Source organism: Glycine soja, chromosome 18, assembly GCF_004193775.1.
Source record: "Glycine soja cultivar W05 chromosome 18, ASM419377v2, whole genome shotgun sequence".
In the NCBI taxonomy this organism is placed as follows: Eukaryota; Viridiplantae; Streptophyta; class Magnoliopsida; order Fabales; family Fabaceae; genus Glycine; species Glycine soja.
Genome location: NC_041019.1, coordinates 52,167,699 through 52,186,349, shown reverse-complemented (window position 1 = coordinate 52,186,349; position 18,651 = coordinate 52,167,699). Strand labels below are relative to the sequence as shown.

The window sequence follows — 18,651 nt, the reverse complement described above, 5'->3', positions numbered from 1 at the left end:
GCATTTTTTTTATGTTACAATAGTGAAAGAACAAAAAAAAAAAAAGTAAAAACACGAAACTAACAGTGAAAGAACGAAATAAGTCTGTCATGTCGAAGGATGAACTTAAAAAATATTCAATATTCAGGCCGACTTTGACAAGAAACCCATCTTGACAAGAGTTTTTGCATTTGGGTACATTATAAAAAGTGATAATATGATAATATATTTTATTAAGTGTACCATAGGTACGTATCATCAATCTTAGGATCAACCATAACACATTTTATTGACTTTAGGGCATAGATAACTTGACTTTATTTATCCTTTTACTTTTATAAGTAGGCTATTATTATATTTATATGTTAGCAATAGATGATTGATCGTATTATTTTTAATACACTCTTTATTCTCAACTAAAATTTATTAAAAATTACAAAATTATATAGATTCATTCCTTATTTAATAAATTCAATTTATTATGTTATAATTTTAAATAAATTTTATTCAATAAAATAGAAATTATTTTAAGGAGCAAAATGATCTTCTAAATTGGAATTAACAAGAGAGGCTCAATTGCAATTATCTCATCTTTCTACAAATTTTTAACATGAATTTATAGTATGTTTATAAAATTAATTAATTTTTTTTAGACAAAAGAGCATATCTTAATTCAGACATAATATCACAAAAAATAAAAGGAGAAATACGATCAAATGTTTTTTGCTAGCAAATAATCTTGATGTTGTAGCTAGATTGTGAATGACATGATTAACTAGTTTTTTACAAAATTTTCACCATGGAGTTTGAACTAGTGTTGATGTACTATTTACACAGACAAAATATCAACAACTTCTGAATAACCGTAAACATCATATGTGAGATTGTCAACAACATATTTACATTACAAATCATGTTATGTTATCAATCCCAAGAGAATTGATCCAAATCAAAGCTTTAACAATTCCCATGCTTCATCTCCCTTAGGTTCTGGTAGACCATAATGAAAAGAAGTCCAAGGTTTAATGCAACTGTCTCATGGTCTTGAATGAGCATACCCACACCAAAGCAAGTGCAATTTTCGTCCTTGGATAAAGTCGCATCAATAATGTTACATTTAAATTCCTCAGGAGATGGTGGTCAAACAATAACATTATCCCTAGCTTTAGATGATTTAAATCAACTAAGGAGTGAATTAAAGAGAAGAGTATATATATTATTAACTCTTCTTTTGTATTCATAATTTTTTTTTTCTATTTCAGCTCATTTGCATTTTATTTTGTTTTTTTTCTTTCTCATTACATTCTTTATTATACCTATTTTATTTCTTATCCTTCTCTTTACTTCTTTTTTGGTATGAACTATACATATCTTATACACAAAATAATCATACTCGAGTGAAATAAAACTACTATGAATAACTAAGACTCTCCTTGTAAATAATTAACATACTTCGAAACTTTTAAATAAATTAAAGTAGTAACCTCACATGTTAGTTAATACACATACTTGTTATTCCCTTCATTACCATTTGTCCAAAAGTAAGTTTTCTTTTATAAATGAACCTTGAATGCAGCAAGCGTGGATATCACGTACACAAGAAGCTCGTGGCCAACCCACCAAACCACAAACGTAAAGTAGTGGAAATTCTTGTTCAACGGTTACACGCGGTGTTTTTTATTTATGTCCCATCCTACATTCGACGTACACAAACACCCATTAACTAAATTAAATAAACAAAATAAAAAAAATAAAGTTAAAACTTGTGTGTCTGTTTTAGTGTTTTCTCTCTCTCTCCCTCTCCACCCCAATTCCCATTGTACGTTCTTCTTCTTCTTTTCTTTCTTTCCAAAATAAAATCTTTTACCCTTCACACCCCCACCCCTTTGGGTTTCTCTCCTCAATTTTGCATCTGGCGGCTTCTCAGTTCTCACCACCATCATGGTTTCACTTGGAGCTACCTGTGCTCTGTGCTGTTCTATGTTCATGGTGTTTGTCACTTTGAGTTTGGCTGGGGACATAGTACACCCTGATAGTATTGCTCCCAGAAGGCCTGGCTGTGACAACAACTTTGTCCTGGTACCTCAGAAAATGAAATTAAAACTGATTTATTTATTTATTTATTTTGTGTTTGATGTGAATTGGTTGCTTAGTTGGGTGTAAAAATGACACTCTCGTTTTTTTTTTCTTCTAAAAAAACAACATCTATCTGGGTGCGCTGAGAAAGTGGAGGAACAAGCTCAGGAAAAATACTTTTTTTTTCTTCTTCTTTTTAGTTTTTATTAAGTCATTTTCAGGAAAATTGGGGAGTTGTATTGCATTAAAATTCAAATTTTAGTTTTCTGTTTTTGGAAAGATCAGATTTTTTTTCTTCTTCTTCTTTTGCCCTTGACTTCTCTCCCTTCCCAATGAATCGTGCTGTGGTGTATGCTCAATTGAAATGCTCTTTTTTTAGTTATGTTTAAGATTTGCTGTGGCATCAAGCTATGGAAATGAAAATATACTTTTTGTCCCCCTTTTCTTCATTGCATTAATCTCTAGCAGAATTTCTCATGCTTCTGGGAAAACGAGGGAAAAGCAATATGGGAATGATTTAATTAATGTTTGTTTAAAAAAATTGCCCTGTTTAATTGTGCAGTAGTGTTTTTCTGGCTTTTGCAGTGCAGAGATCTGTTACGTGGTTGAAGTATGATAGATTTAGTGGCTAGTTTTGGTATAATATCTTTGATTTCATCATTTTTATCCCTCTTCCTATCTTAAGAATCTTGCAAATTCTCATCTTTCTCACTTGAGGTTGATTCAGCTAGACTTGTTTTCTGCATACTACTCAAAGACCTGGAATTTTTTTAATGCTTCTTCAAACGTTTTTAACCATTATCTGATCCCATAAAAATTTTGTAGTCACATGCCTCTTTTCTTCTTGATTGGCCTTCATCCATTGAGATTATGCTTTTAGTAAAAAGAAGGAAATGTTGAATGCCTTAGGGCTTTCTAAAATTGGAATTGGAACAAGGTGATGATGACCAGAACAATGATAAAAGCATGTTTTATGAAATCTTAAAAGCAAAATCTGCAAATCTTTTTGCTTACGTCTTCTAGTGTTTCAGCAAACTACCATGTGGCATGTTGCTATTGTCTTCAAAGGTTAATAGGTGTAAAGTATGAATAAGTTTTTTCTTTAACAACTTTGACCAATTTCTCTTTTGTTAGGTTAAAGTCCCTACTTGGATTGATGGTGTGGAAAGCTGTGAGTATGTTGGCGTTGGTGCAAGATTTGGCCCTACATTAGAATCAAAAGAAAAACATGCTAACCATACTAGAGTTGCGATAGCGGACCCTCCTGATTGTTGTAGCAAGCCTAAGAATAAGGTATTCTAATTGTATGCTTTAGAACTAACCAAATGCAACTTCTCCTCTTCATGTGATGCATAGATGTTTAGATTAAACAGCTCTAACTTTTTTAGATATATATTAGTAAGTAATATGGAGTGTGCCTTGCAATTTGTTAGCTCACTGGCGAGATCATTTTGGTGCACCGAGGACAATGTAGTTTCACAACCAAGGCAAATATAGCTGAAGAAGCTGGTGCTTCAGCCATCCTCATTATAAATTATCGTACAGGTGTTTGCATGCAATTTTTGCTTTTTTGGAGCTATAGTTTGTTTCACTTCCTTTTTCTCCATATGCATTTTACTGTTAAAAGTGATTTGATCCCGTGTTTCATAGAGAATGCTAATTAACTTTGGTTTCTTATTTGTTGTTAGAATAAACATACATTTTCCAATACTGCATATTTTGTTTGTTTTAAGCAACTATTGTATGCCCTTATTATGCAGAACTTTTCAAGATGGTTTGTGAAGCGAATGAAACTGATGTTGATATTGGAATACCTGCTGTCATGCTTCCACAAGATGCTGGTGAAAACTTGAAAAATCACATACTAAACAATTCAGTAGGTATGTTTCACTATCTCTGTGAATGTGTCTATTTTTTTGTGATTAGTCATGGCTTTCATTTGTCAGCAAAATTTGGAATAACTACTTTATATTTTGATTCTTTGTATAATTATTCTTTGCTTTTCTGTATGTACGTCCACTCTCAAGTGTCGGTGCAGTTGTATTCTCCACTGCGTCCATTGGTTGATGTTGCAGAAGTGTTTTTATGGCTTATGGCTGTCGGTACCATTCTCTGTGCTTCTTACTGGTCTGCCTGGACTGCAAGAGAGTCTGCCATTGAGCAGGAGAAGCTATTAAAGGTTACTGGTTTCTTTTCATGCCAATTTTATTCATTTTTCCATATACAAGACACTTATTATTGGTGAATGGAGGAATACAAAAGTTAACAAAGACACATGGAAGAAATGCTGAAAAGCAAACCTCATTCAAAAAAAGGAAGTGCTTGTGTTTCTTGCAGACCTGTCATGGAGGCTTCCTTAACAAAAGTTTATTCTCTTTTTTAAAATGAACTAATTTTGTTCTTTGTAAATGAACTTCTCAAATTAAAAAAAAATCATTGGTCCAATTACTATTACTAACATATAGAACATCTTATATTTCAGGATGCTTCAGATGAATACATAAATGCAGAGAATGCTGGTTCTAGTGCATATGTGGAAATCAGTACTGCAGCGGCAATATCATTTGTTGTGATTGCTTCTTGTTTCTTGGTTATGCTTTACAAATTAATGGCATATTGGTTTGTTGAAGTTCTGGTGGTTTTATTTTGCATTGGTGGGGTTGAGGTGAGTTAATATTTTTCCAAGCTTGATTCTTGTTGATTATGATTCTTCCTTTGGCCTCCCTCTAACTGATTTACTGATTAGCCATATTCCTATACTTTTCTGATAATCATTTGTCATCTTCTTTAAGGCACACGCAAAATCTTGGGTGGTTACTTAGAATTTCACCTGTGTATCCTAACAACATTTTGCTTCCTTCACATCAACCCCAATTCACTATCCAATCATGTGACACTTTTTAAAATCTTCTGTGTGGCATTCTGCTCACGATCTCTTTAGAGATGTTTCTTTGTTAGACTTGAATAGAGACTGGCATGCCTATGTTAGCAAAATAGGATGGAGGGAATTAGATAGAATATATTGCATTCAATTCTGTTTTACTCCTTTTCATCAATCCAAACATAATTATCTTTTGTAATGTTCTTGTGAGGATGTCTAATCCTCATTTATTGTACTCTTAATAACAATTTCCTATTCTAAAAGGTGACATTAGGCCTAGGTCAGGTTTGGTTTTGGTTTTAATAGAAATTAAGTAGGAATGGAAAATGAATATTTTTTTTTTGAAAGAGTCCTGGTTTCAATAATTTTTATCTTTCTTATTCCTTTCTATAAGTTTGTCTAACTTGCTGCTATATTGAAAATCACTTCACGTCTTTTATAGTTGGGGTTAAGGCACGTTAAATGATTATTGCTGAAATACCACATTATGCCTATATATTATTTTGTTATCTTTTGATTAATTTTATATATTATAACTGTGTCATGCCCTATAATTTTTAAAATTTGCTGAATTCCCATGTTTTTATTGTATTGTATCTGTGCTTCCTAGATTATAGGATTGCAATTTGCAACATGATGTTATTGTCAATATATAGCAGCTGAATGAATCTTTATTCTTCATGTGCTTTCAGGGACTACAAACTTGCTTGGTGGCTCTGTTATCATGGTATGCCCTTTACGCTTGTTTTCTTGTTGTTTGAATTTGTGGTGGCCATGTTGAGCAACATATCTTGCACTTTTATTAATAAAATTAACCCCAAATCATATTGGGTGGTGTATATTTTATTCATGATCTTAAATTGTGATTAACTTTTTTTATCAGTAAAATCTTTATTAAGTAATTTGATTATTGTTGTTAAATATGGGACGCTGGTAACAAAACAGGGGGAGGGGGAGGGGGGGGGGGGGGAGAGAATAATTCACATAGTGGTCAGTTCTTTTTCATGTACCTCTACCCTGAAAGATATAGCATTGAATAATTTAGCTCACAATTCTATACACCAAATTTGATAACTGGCTTATATTTCCTTGTAAACATTGCTAAAAGATGAATTTTATGCAACTTTAGCGCAGACAAGGTTTTTCTCCTACTTTTAATGTCAGCTTTACAATAATCAATATTCATAAAAAGAAAATGACTCCAGTGTGAAGTTTGTGGCTGTTAGTTAGATTGTCTATTGTATTATATTCCCTTGTCATGTTATGGAATTGACACCAAAATTCGTACAGTTTCAAATGGTTCCAGCATGCTGCACAAACATTTGTGAAAGTACCTTTCTTTGGTGCTGTATCATATCTGACAGTTGCTGTTACTCCCTTCTGCATTGTGTTTGCTGTGCTTTGGGGAGTTTATCGCCGTGTATCATTTGCTTGGATTGGTCAAGATATTCTTGTAAGAAAAGTTCTGTTATCTTTGTATTTTTTATCAAATTTTCTTACATACCGGTAGTTCTGATTAAAATATAGAAATTTGTGATGCAATCACGAGCAATCCCCTTGCTACATATTGCACGATTTTGGAACTGAAAATGTTTTTAAATGAGTATGGAATATCTTCATCTGACAGTGATTAAAATGAAGACTTGAGCATACTGCTTCAGTGTTTTGCAAAATAAAAGATTTAGTAAAGTAGTAAGTAAATCACTCATTGCATTTATGTTATCTGCTAGATATGAAGTCATAAACCCAGAGACTTGAGGAGAAAATACCTTTTCGATTGATTAACTGAACAAAAATAGCTTTATCTCACTAGGTGAAGTTGGCTACATGGACTATACAGCACCATTGGACTTGGTTAAAAGAAAAAATGATCAGATTTCTATCCTTTGCTTTTATGCAAGAAAGTAGGTTGTTATCATAGACCAAACTGCTTCATGTGAATCATTAGTGCTACATGATTGCAGATTGTTCTTGGCCAATTGGTATTATCACAATGTGATGCAATCCTCACAATGTTTCTTATTATTGTTTCCTTTTCGCTTTCATGCTTTTTCAAATTCTCTCTTGTCACTTAAGAATTTGGTTTAAGCCTACTTGCCCCATTTGATAAATATTGAAGTTTTTCCATTTAGGTTTTATAATAACCTGAACTCAGTTTGCTGAGTGGCAAGCTTGCAAACTTCCAAGTTCAAATAAATTGAGAAACAAAATGTTAATTTTTTTTAATCGTTTATATTTCAGGGCATCACATTGATAATTACAGTTCTTCAGATTGTGCGGATACCAAATCTCAAGGTGATTATTCATTACTTTAGCTTGTCTTTTGCACAATCTCCTATTTAGGTTGTTTTTTGTATTCTTGAGAACTACTCTTGGGATTCATAAAGGGGGCCTCCATGTAAGGTTGAGAACTAATCTTGTCTTTTGCACAATCTCCTATTTAGGCTGTTTTTTATATTTCAGTGAAACGATTAAATATGGATCTACAGTGTATTACTGACCATTTTTATTAACAAAAAAGACTAATTTATACATTTTTTCCATGTAAGGTCGGAACTGTTCTTCTCAGTTGTGCCTTCCTATACGACATCTTCTGGGTGTTTGTCTCTAAATGGTGGTTCCATGAGAGTGTGATGATAGTGGTGAGTGATTTCGAGGAAGATCTCCCTTAGACTATTCTTCACAAAGCTTGTTTTTTATCTCATAAAACATGATGCTTTTCTTATTAAACTAATGCAACATTTTCACTTCTTTGCAGGTAGCTCGAGGTGATAGGAGTGGAGAAGATGGTATCCCTATGCTACTCAAGATACCACGTATGTTTGATCCCTGGGGTGGTTACAGCATCATTGGTTTTGGGGACATCATCTTACCAGGGCTTCTAGTAGCATTTTCACTAAGGTTGAATAGAAAATCATACATAAATGATCCTATTCATCATCTTGTACTCCTTACAAAAACATTTTGGATTGATGAAGACAATGCTTTGTGCCTAGTTAATGGTTCATGAACTTGATTTTTCTAATGACTAACTATATACAGGTATGATTGGTTGGCAAAGAAGAACCTTCGAGATGGGTACTTCTTGTGGGCAATGACTGCTTATGGTTTAGGTATGCTATGTTTGATCTGAGGGCAGTTTTCATTAGATAAATAGAATGTTAGCAGAGTAATTTTCTTTGCAAGTGTTTGGACCTGCTTAGACTGAAAATGTGGAGGAGGTGACTATATGTTTGGTCTTTACATCATAGTCTTTGAATTTTGATCTGCAGGTCTCCTTATCACATACGTGGCTTTGAACTTAATGGATGGACATGGTCAACCAGCTTTGCTTTATATAGTCCCATTTACACTTGGTTAGTATAATTATTAGACAAAACTCAATTATAGTTGAATAATAAAGCACTGATTATTGTGCAAAAAGAAATATTTGGACCTATTCCATTGGCTGTTGAACATGCTGAACTAATGCAAAGCTTTATCCATGTTTTTTGGTATAGATATAATTTCTTTAGTAGAGCTTTATCCATGAAAACTAGTACCAGTTTTTGAAATACTTTTCTGTATTTGCAGGAACCTTTTTGTCATTGGGAAAGAAGAGAGGTGAACTCAAGGTTTTATGGACAAGAGGGGAACCAAAAATACCTTGCCCTCACATCCAAGAGAATCAATCAACAAACCAGTAATCCCCAGCAGGAATAGCATCCTAGGTGTTAGTTTACAGGAGACTTATAGCAAATCTTAGAAGACTTTGTAACATCTGTAACTTTGTCATAACCAAATTTCAGCCAAATGATTATAGCATGTACTTAAAATCGGCACCTTAGACTTGAGATACCCCACAACTGTTGGATGTTGGAAGACCCCATGCCAAACTGTTTATTGTAAGAATAGATCTTGTTCTAAAATAGAAGATGGACTGAGGTGAGGAGATTCAAGAGATTCCACTTCCTGATTCTGGCTTTGCCTTGGGGACATGATTTTTATAGTTACCTTTTACAACTTTACTTCAATGAGGCTCTGACTAAAATAATGCATTGAAACTTATGAACTGGAAAATGAAGACTGGAGAATAAAGCAAACGGCAAAAAGCCAAATGACATGCATCGACAACTTTCAACCAATGGAGAGAAGACGGGAAAATAATGAATTGAAACTTGTGAACTGTGAAGTTAAAGATGGCTAAATTATATTTTGGAAGAATACTCCTTGTATGAAATTAATGATGTATCAAATATTCTTGCAGTGCTGAATCAGGCTCGGTTGTCACCACAGCTTTAATTCCAACTGGATAGCTACACACAAAGGACTTCCAAATAATCTCTATAAAGTTTATAAAAAATCAGGAAGATTATTTGGTATATTAGAATTAGCCCCATAGTCCAAAGACATGGATCTTTCATTTCTCCTCTCCAATCTTTAGATTTAATTCCAAATCATTATTAATCACTGTAAATTTTTTACACTAGCACTCAATCATGTATCTTGAAGAGTATTATCACATCTTGAAAAGGAAAACTCTTCAATGGTTTGTTAATGCAAGATTGAGTAATAGTATAATTTACACTTTTTTTTGTTTCAGTTAAAACTACATAAGTCATAAGGAACAAAGGAGCCTTTAAATCAAAACTTAAAAAAAGAACAAACCAAAAGAAAATTCACAAGAAAAATATAATCCACACAAGCTCAGAACCCTTTTTATTTCTTTCCTGTACGTACAAGAGAAAGCCCCCAGCAACTAATAGCATCAGAGCTAAACACCAACAATGAACCACAAAGAATAAATTTAAACAGTAGGGAAAAAAAAACAAAAAAAAACTGACATGCAACAATTCTTTAGCATGTGTCAGTATCTCAAAATTGTTTAAGCCACCTGTCATCTGGGTAGGCTTGCAATCTTTTACGCATTCATTTCCAGTCCATCCAAGTCAAGTCCTGAACAAAAATAGATGTTTATTGAGTTCCAGATGACAGTGAAAATGACTAAAATGAAATGAAAATTTTCCATTTTGAGCATATGATATATCAAAAATAGGGAAGCCAAGAAAGTGATTTATTACTAAATTGCACACTGAATATATTCAAGCAAATGTAATTTTTACTTTTCACAACAGGCATTCTAACAGATTAACTTGTATAAGATAAATAACAAGTGGAAACAAATTTGAATAAACAATAAAAGGAGAACGCCAAAAACATGTCATCAACTCTAGCAGACCAAAATGCAGAAGCAGCAGAAAACTATAATGAGGAAGAACTAATTTTAAAAGGAAGAGAATTGAATGGCAGGAAAATTTATTATACAAATAAGTTTTTCAGTAAGAGGGAGAGAGCAAGAACCAGAGAATTTTAGAAAAATTGAAATTTCAGCTAACAAGCATATAACGGATAAGTAAAATCACTCAAAACACAGGGAAAAAACATACAAGCATTTCGCCTCAGAAAACTATTTCCGTTGGGAGTAAAAAGCATCATCTTCCTTTCTTGTCCTGAAGATAAAAGTTCTTGCATCCTCTCTGGCCAGTCAGAATTCAATCGGCGGGCAAAATCTTCCACTTCCCTGTGTCCAATGGTACCAAGCACATAAGATTTTCTGTTCATCATCTTAAAAGTACATTTATGTAACCATCACTAAGCAAAAAGATTCGGTATATATCATCATAAAAGCACATTTATATAACATCACCATAAACATCTCTTTTTACATCAAATAATGTTTTTTTTACCCAAAATAACGAGGAAAAAACAACGGAAGACAATTAATTCAAGAAGGGTAGCTGTCAGTTTCTACACTGTACATGTGTACTAACTTTGTTTCAACACCTGGCAGATTTGTACAGCTATAAATAACTTGGAATGCTAGTTATAATTGGTGTAGTTAGTTATGCAGTTGTAACTGAAGGTGCTTTCATCAGAATATAATAGCTAATATCTGAAACTGAATTCATTGTAACAATAGTCAACACTTTTAGAAATAGAACTTCGCACTCTTCTCTGAAAATTTCTCTCTTTAGTTTCTATTTCACCCATTCCAATTGTAAATCTATTTCTATTTTTGTTGTAAATAATAATGTTTACTCTGCTGTAACTGTCCATTCTCTTTTTGCATGCCATCTAAGACTAGGGCGTCCCAATCTCAACGTCATGAGAATTGTACTACAACAATGAAATATTCCAGTCATCAACAAAAGCACTTTTGAATTTTGTTCAGCCTGGTGTGTTGAAAAAACACATTGACTACCTTCCTTTTCTTCTAGAACTTATAATTCACCACTTGCATTAGTATATAATGATTTGTGGTGACCTGCCCCTCTATTATCCCTCCAACAAATTTCTGTATTGTTACTTCTGTTGATGCTTATTCTAGATTCACTTTTATCTACATACTCAAAAACGAGTCAGAAACCTTCACTTTTCAACAATTTAAATCCATGGCTGAAACACTGTTTAATGGCAAACATAAACCTCTTCAAACTGATTGGGGAGGGGAGTTTTGACCACTCACCGAGTTTTTGAATGACTAAGGCATTATACATAAGCTCATCTTCCCTCACACACAATACCAAAATGTAGTAGAAAGAAAACAAAGGCATATTGTCAAATTTGGTCTTTCCCTACTCAGTCATGCTTCTTTGCCCTTAAAATTCTGGGGTCATGCCTTTATCACTCCAGTTTTCTTAATCAATAGACTTCCCCACTGTATCAATTAACTTCGCAGTTCCTTATACACAATTGTTCAACCAAATGCTAGATTACTCATTCCCAAGAGTCTTTGGGTGTGCTTGTTTCCCTCTTATCAGACCTTATAATATTCAAAAATTCAATTTCAAATCCCATGAATGTATCTTTTTAGGGAATTATACCTCTCACAAGAACTACAAATGCTTAGCTCCTGCTGGTAAACTTGTTTCCAAAGATGTCATCTTCAATGAAATTTAATTTCCTTACAAAGAACTCTTCTTACCTGATTCTTCTACTTGTATCCCTGTTCCTCAACCTATTCCAGCTACAGTTCCACCGGTGTACTAGTTTTGTTTCAATAGCTGACAGATTTGTACAGCTTTAATACAGTTAGTATAGGCAGTTGTAAGTTGTAACCAACTCTGGGTACTATCATCAGCATATATATAGCTGATATCTGAAACTGTAATTTTGATTACAACAATAATCAACACATATAGAAACAAAACTTTCCACTCTTCTCTGAAATTCTTTCTCTCTTCTAATAATTAACATGTCTAACACTGCACTTAGGCTAGCTCAAGTTAGTAAGAGTAAGGTTAGTTAGAAACTACAGGCTTGAATCCTTGTAGAAGCAAAACCAAAGGGGCAATTCAATTATCATCATAATATTGCCAAAGACTTATAAAGAAAAAGGGAAAAATATTACTAGTCATCCTAAGCAAATTAGCAAATCTTATAGACCCGTACCATTATGTATGTTGACCAATATTAAAATGAACAAGAAGTTATGAAGTATTAGATTAAAAAATTTCTAGAATATAGGTACATGGTCAGAACCAATTGCATTACCCATCTAAAAGTTTTACAATATTCAGGATCATGAGAAATTAATAGCTAGAATGAGATATAGGATACAAAATATTACTAAATTTATCATTCTCCAAAAAGGTGTGAAATCCAATAAATTAGCATTGCCATGTCTCCCTCTCTGTGATAAACACAAGTACGCAAGCACTTCATGCCATATTCAACCAGCAATAGATGACTCAAAAAGTACAATTTGTAGAAGGATAGAATTCAATCATTCCGATGCCTTGTCCTCTGCATATGCTATACTCCACACAAAATATATTCACCAATGCTACTGATCACTAATGAGAAGAAAAGCTAGTGATCTGCCACTGCAACTATGCTAAAGATAATGATAGCCATCCACAAAAAATAAAAATTAGATTTTAGAAACAGCATAGTGTAAACAATATAATTAGTGTGTATTTGGTTCAAGCCTATTTGGAGAAATAATTGTTTTCTCTTCACAATTTCCTGAGTTTTAAAAAGAATAATTATTTCTCCTGAAAAAGCATTACCAAACATGCATTTAGAATGTAGCCCAACCTGTCAATTTTTTCCTTTAGCGCAGGATCAATCCCATCATCTATATCTCCATCATCAAATTCTCTATGAGCAAATACATCTTCTGTATGTGAATTTGAGGTCTCAGCAATTCTATCAGCTTCAGCACTTTGGTGTCTGATACTTTGACCATTTACTTCCTGTCGCGAGATAAAAAAAAATGCAACACTTACATCTAGTATGATAAATAATTGACTTTTTTCATTAAAAAAAAACAGAACAGAATATTTACAACAACCTTGTTCACTTCAGAAGCTTCCTTCAGAGAAGAGTTCTTCTGTTGTTGCTCTTTTTTCCTTCTATTTTTCTTTTTATTCTTAGAAGTTTTAACTTCCTTTGGATCTTTGACAAAATTCTTCACCATTAGTTAGGCATTCAAGGGAATTAAACCAGAAAATAAATTCAAAAAGATACAGCTCACAAAATATTTATACCCAAAAGAATTATAAAACAGTTCTAGAATGAGACGAGTAAAAGATACAAGACATGAGTGACAAGGATTGTCAAGAACCATGCTGTAGACGTAATGGCATACTAGGTAGTGATGCCATTTGTCATGTTATGACCAATGGTCAATTGTAAAGTTCTCAATCCTCATCATCATTAATATCTTCTTCCCTGTTATATAGTTTAAGGTAAATAACACTAACCACCCTTGAGTGTTATTCAATCAACACTAACTAAATTGTATTTTTCCTTCAAAATTGCACTCCACCCCAATGAGTAAACAGCATGAAACACTTGTTACTCTCTGTTAATAGAAAACAGATATTAGCACTGGCTTTGGCAGTGCTACTTCAATTCAATGAGTAATATTGAGGAGACTAGGGAAAATCTATCTACTACAAATAATGGTTCTCTAAAATTTAGAAACAGTATCATCTTCAATTATAAAGCACCCATGTTCGATATTCATCTAATTGACTGTATACTATATCAACCACTAGGCTCATCAGTAGGTTTAGCAGAACAATTTCATGTGGTTCACAGATAATATAAGATAGAAAGGCTTCAATTAGGGATGAGCCGATATATTTCACCAATCTACAGAAAGAAGCAGGAAGTAAACTCAAGAAAAAAACAGGGATAAAAATGCTCTACCTCCATCATTTCCATTAATAAAAGACAAAAGGTCATCAACTGAACGCTCATCTACATGCTCTTCTTCAACTTCAACATTCTGAAAAATGCAAGGGATCAATTTTCTTATTAAATTCAACAATCTACAATTTAGGACATGAGAAGAGATGCAAGAAAACATCTCTTGACAGCAAAAGTTCAATTTAATTAGGAATATCTAGTTAAGAAAGGACTACATTATACAATGTGACATATACTGTAATATGATAAAATAAAGAAACACTGGTACCTTTAACCTCTCACGCTCTCTTAGTTCTTTCCTCTTTTTGGCATACAATCTATTCAAAAGCCTGATCCTTGGGTCATCAGTTGTGTTTTTCAAGGGCTCCAACTTCTCTTCCTGGATAAAAAGCATGTGTGAAAAAAGAGAATTGAAGATGAACAAAGACATAATTAGCATACAGAGTTCTCACAAGCACCAGACACCTCAGTAAGATCATCAGGCAGATGAAATATCTCACGTATCTCCTCTGGAGATTTTCCTTCAATTATCCGAGCAAGTGCACGACTTGTAAGATCAACCAATGGCTTCAACTGAAGGCTGTCTGCAGCAGATGTCAACTCACATAGCCGCTTTGTGTCCATCCTAATGAATTTCTCATCATAAGACTTTCGTTCCTATACAAAGAATAACCCCCAAGTAAGATCATCTTGACATACATTGTTGTTCAGCCATAAATTATCTTGTATAAAGATAATAACAATGTAAAAACATTAAAGAGAGAGGCAAACAGGTAGTAGAACCTTGTTTGAGCGACCTGGTACTTGATGAAAACGACAATAATCAAGAATTAAGCTCAACGTCACAGGACTGACTCGTTGAGGAAGACATATCGCACAACTCTTGGAAGATCCCATGCCTTTTTGTATTATTTCTTGACAAATCAGAGGGCAATACATTGCAATTTCTTGTTCCACTTGTTGGATTGAACCATCTGATGTCTCAAGCCAGATATAAGGCTTCATCATCTGAATTTTTGTATATATAAAATAAAGAATTTATTAGGAAAGAAGAGAAATAAACAAAAGTAAGAGATATTACAGAGGAAAAAAAAATAGAAAACAAAAACAAGATCAAGAAACATGCATCACAGCATGCCAATCTCTCTACAGATCTATCAAAGGCACTTCTCTAAAAAGACCATTGGCAGAGCATCATGAAGGAGTTAGAATTTAGAGAAACTACTTGATCCCAAAATAACTTGCTGATGTTCCAAGAAGCTCCAACTAAATACACCAAAGAACTGCAAACTCAGAACAACACCAGAGTTTTTTGGTGTTTCTGGCAGAAGCAAATCCTCTATAATTAACATACTGAATACTGATCTAGTGATACCAGTTCTTTAATAATTAATTTGAATGATAGTAAGTTCTTTGAAAATAATTAACGCGATGAACTTAAACCATACTAGCATTAATTAACATACAGGAACACTAATCCATGGTGGTATTCCTCTAATTCCATCCCTTTAAGAGCCAAAATGAAAGACACTTCAATTCTTGTCTAATAATTAAAACTTTGAGCACATATAAAGCCAACTTAATCATCTACAGTTTAAAACAAATCTCAACAACTTTTGAGGGGGCAAACAATTGAATAAACATTGTGATGAGAGAATAATAACATATATGGTTCACAACAAAACTTATTCAATTAATTTTAAATTCAGAAATGTAAATATAATAACAAAAATTATTACAAATCAAGTACCAAAACATATAGAACAGAATAAATCATTTACAAATAAAGATTAAAGAACAAATTTAACATGACTACCCAACAAAAATGAGATAAAGAAGAAAAAGAAACCCAAAGCAGTATAACTTAATTACTTAAATAAAATTTTAACCTCTGAAATATACGGATTAAGGGGGAAAAAACTTATAATACAAAAATGTATCATACCTCAGGTTTAATAACCGCCATGTCAATTTCTGACATATTAAACCAATTTGAAAAGTAAAATCTATTGATATTGAAAGTTTCTTTGTGATGCAAGCAATATTTGCTGAGGTGGAAATTCAAATTTCAACTCCAGACAACCAGGTAATACATCCAGTAATCAAAGGAATTCTGCAATCAGGATCAAGAAGCTCCAGCAACATTTCTCAAATGCATGATCCATGAAATTATTTGCAGAACAGATGTAAACTTGCAAAATAGAAGAATGGAGAATAGTTCAGCACCTTTCAAGTTCAAAGCAACAGCTGTAAAAAACAGAACAAGAAGTCACTATGCGCAGAAAATGCCATTAAATAAATGAAAACTAAGCAAACATATACTGCTGCAAAATTAAGGATGACAACATATTGTTTGTGTGTCTTTTACACTACATATATTGGCCACGACAAAGTGCCACAAATGCTAAATTTTCTAAAGTAATTCACACACACACAGGGAAAGATGTACTTATTGCCATTCAAGTCTATATATAAAATTACCAATATTTCTTTACATACTCATGTTTGAATACATGTATAATTGAAATACTAAAGAGTAAAGACACATTCAGCATCAAACTGAACATATTTGACACCTAAGCAAAAAGCAAATCTCGATATCCATGTGGAACGTAACATAAATAACAAAATAATGGCTACTTGTAAATTCTGAGGTGCACACTGCATCATTGTGCATTCTATAGATGATGGAGAGACTACATATTTTAGTTTATTAAATATGCCATGCCCACTTAATGTATTGCTAACTTTTGGATCAAGGGAGACTTGTCAGGTGTTAACACAATTGTAAATGCACCAAACGCATACAATAATTATTTTGGCAATATACCACATTCACAAACCTGTAATAATGCATCATTGTATAAATCTTTCTAAGATGTAAATTCTACATCTTTTGCTTAAATTCATGTAATGACTGTTAGTATAAACATTAGGATATATCATCATTCGTCCCTCCTAAATATAAAAATTCTCACCAAGCATTAAACTTATCAGTTGTAGGTGATAGAACGACAGCACTTCAAAGAGGATTAGGGATCGAAAACAGTATAACTCCTTATCTCTACTACAGTCATTTATGTTAATTACTTATCTATAATTGATAAATCATATCTTGCACTTGCAGAGTTTATACCCATAGTTCTCTCTTCATCAACAGATGGAGAATATGCCAACATGCAAATAACAATCATGATTTTAGCAATAACAGCCCTATTTTCATTTAGGCTCTTTTGAACAACTCATCAAGTACTGCATTCTAAGCTATTTTCTATTTGTACCGGAAATATCCTTGTAAATTCTTGTGTAAGTATTGCAGAACACTGAAGCACCCCACCCTTATAAAATTTCCCCTCGTTTAAAAAATCTACATAGACTTACAAGTACAAATTTTGTTTTCCCTCATTTAAAAAAACTTACACCAATCATACTCACAAGCACCAAACTTCCATTTTCACTCAGCATTATCCAATGACATTACATTAATTCTCACACATAAAAACCTAGTTGTAGCCACTCAAAAGTAAACCAAAAGCGCTTCCCCATCACACCAAGAAATCCCGTTCCCATAACACTACAATCACCCCTCCCAAATAGAAGTAATTACATAGTAAACAACAACCCGAACTTCATCATTTCTATTGCAAAACAACAACCACTAGCACCACCATCTTTGCTTATAGCATCATTTCCAGCAACCAAAACAAAAAAGTTAACCCGACAACAACTAAAACAGCAACATAGAAAGGTTATATGGTGGCACAAAAAACACATTTTGAAGACAACCCACGATTATTTACCACGTCCTAATGTTAGAAATGCACTAGGATGTGGCAAAAGAAAAATGGGAAACGTTTTCTGGTATTGAAATAGAGCAAGGCAATCCATGTGTTAGAGAGAGAGAGAGAGAGAAGGAGAAGAAGAAGAAGAGGAGGAGGAGGAGATGATTGAGTACCTGAGAAGAGAAAGGGGTTTGCTTTGAAATGGAGGGAATTGGCGGTTGTCGGCGATGGACAGAAATGGATAGATAGAATGGAAGAGAGAGAACGAAGAGATTTTGATTTCGGGAAAAAAAAAAATGAATTTTTTATTTTGGATGGAAAGTGGAAGGGGAAATGAAATGAAGAGGTTTTTTTTTTTACTTTTTTTTCTTTTTTTTTTTGTATAAAAAATTGTGAAGAAAAAAAAATAGAAAAATTCAGTTTGGTTTAATGGATTGGTAAACGACGCCGTATAGTGGTGAGCCGTTTTGGTGTTTTTTTTGGAGAAAGTTGTGGGCCTTATATTGAACCTCAAAGAGTTAAGCTGAGCAATGAAATTTGGGCTTTTACTTCCTTCACCCCAATATTGTTGCGTCCTGCATCGTTTCTGGAATGGTTTTTTTTTCTTTTCGGACTGGTCATTTTGGAAGCCAAAAAATGGGGTGCATTCTAGAATGTAATTGTACATTCTAGAAGCCAAAATGGAGTGCAGGAAGCAACTTGGAGGTTCAGGAAGCAACAGCCTGAAAGTTTCGT

At 33.4% G+C, this 18,651-nt stretch overlaps 2 protein-coding genes across 7 annotated transcripts; one reads left to right on the top strand and one right to left on the bottom strand.

Annotated features, from left to right (window-relative positions):
* The first annotated feature begins 1,763 nt into the window (after window positions 1–1,763).
* Window positions 1,764–8,949, top strand: LOC114397663 (signal peptide peptidase-like 4). Of its 2 annotated transcripts, XM_028359816.1 has the most exons (14): window positions 1,764–2,058; window positions 3,190–3,348; window positions 3,489–3,600; window positions 3,816–3,935; window positions 4,083–4,234; window positions 4,538–4,720; window positions 5,629–5,663; window positions 6,227–6,389; window positions 7,178–7,231; window positions 7,486–7,578; window positions 7,695–7,837; window positions 7,979–8,049; window positions 8,209–8,292; window positions 8,510–8,949. In XM_028359816.1, the coding sequence occupies exons 1-14, from the start codon at window positions 1,921–1,923 to the stop codon at window positions 8,620–8,622; spliced, it is 1,620 nt and encodes a 539-aa protein (XP_028215617.1). In that variant the 5' UTR covers window positions 1,764–1,920; the 3' UTR covers window positions 8,623–8,949. The 2 variants fall into 2 exon arrangements, with proteins under 2 accessions (XP_028215617.1, XP_028215618.1); XM_028359817.1 differs by lacking the exons at window positions 1,764–2,058; window positions 3,489–3,600 and having other exon boundaries at window positions 3,217–3,348.
* A 659-nt stretch (window positions 8,950–9,608) lies between these two features.
* Window positions 9,609–18,225, bottom strand: LOC114397664 (SKP1-like protein 21). Of its 5 annotated transcripts, none has more exons than XM_028359819.1 (10): window positions 18,090–18,223; window positions 16,080–16,381; window positions 14,918–15,142; window positions 14,600–14,791; window positions 14,403–14,513; window positions 14,135–14,213; window positions 13,269–13,375; window positions 13,016–13,173; window positions 10,363–10,496; window positions 9,609–9,871 (listed from the first exon to the last, which is right to left on the bottom strand). In XM_028359819.1, coding segments are annotated over exons 2-10 (1,044 nt in total). In that variant the 5' UTR covers window positions 16,116–16,381; window positions 18,090–18,223; the 3' UTR covers window positions 9,609–9,869. The 5 variants fall into 5 exon arrangements, 4 of the variants coding, with proteins under 4 accessions (XP_028215620.1, XP_028215621.1, XP_028215622.1 ...); XM_028359820.1 differs by having other exon boundaries at window positions 16,080–16,325; XM_028359821.1 differs by having other exon boundaries at window positions 13,272–13,375; window positions 18,090–18,221.
* Between the last annotated feature and the right edge of the window lie 426 nt (window positions 18,226–18,651).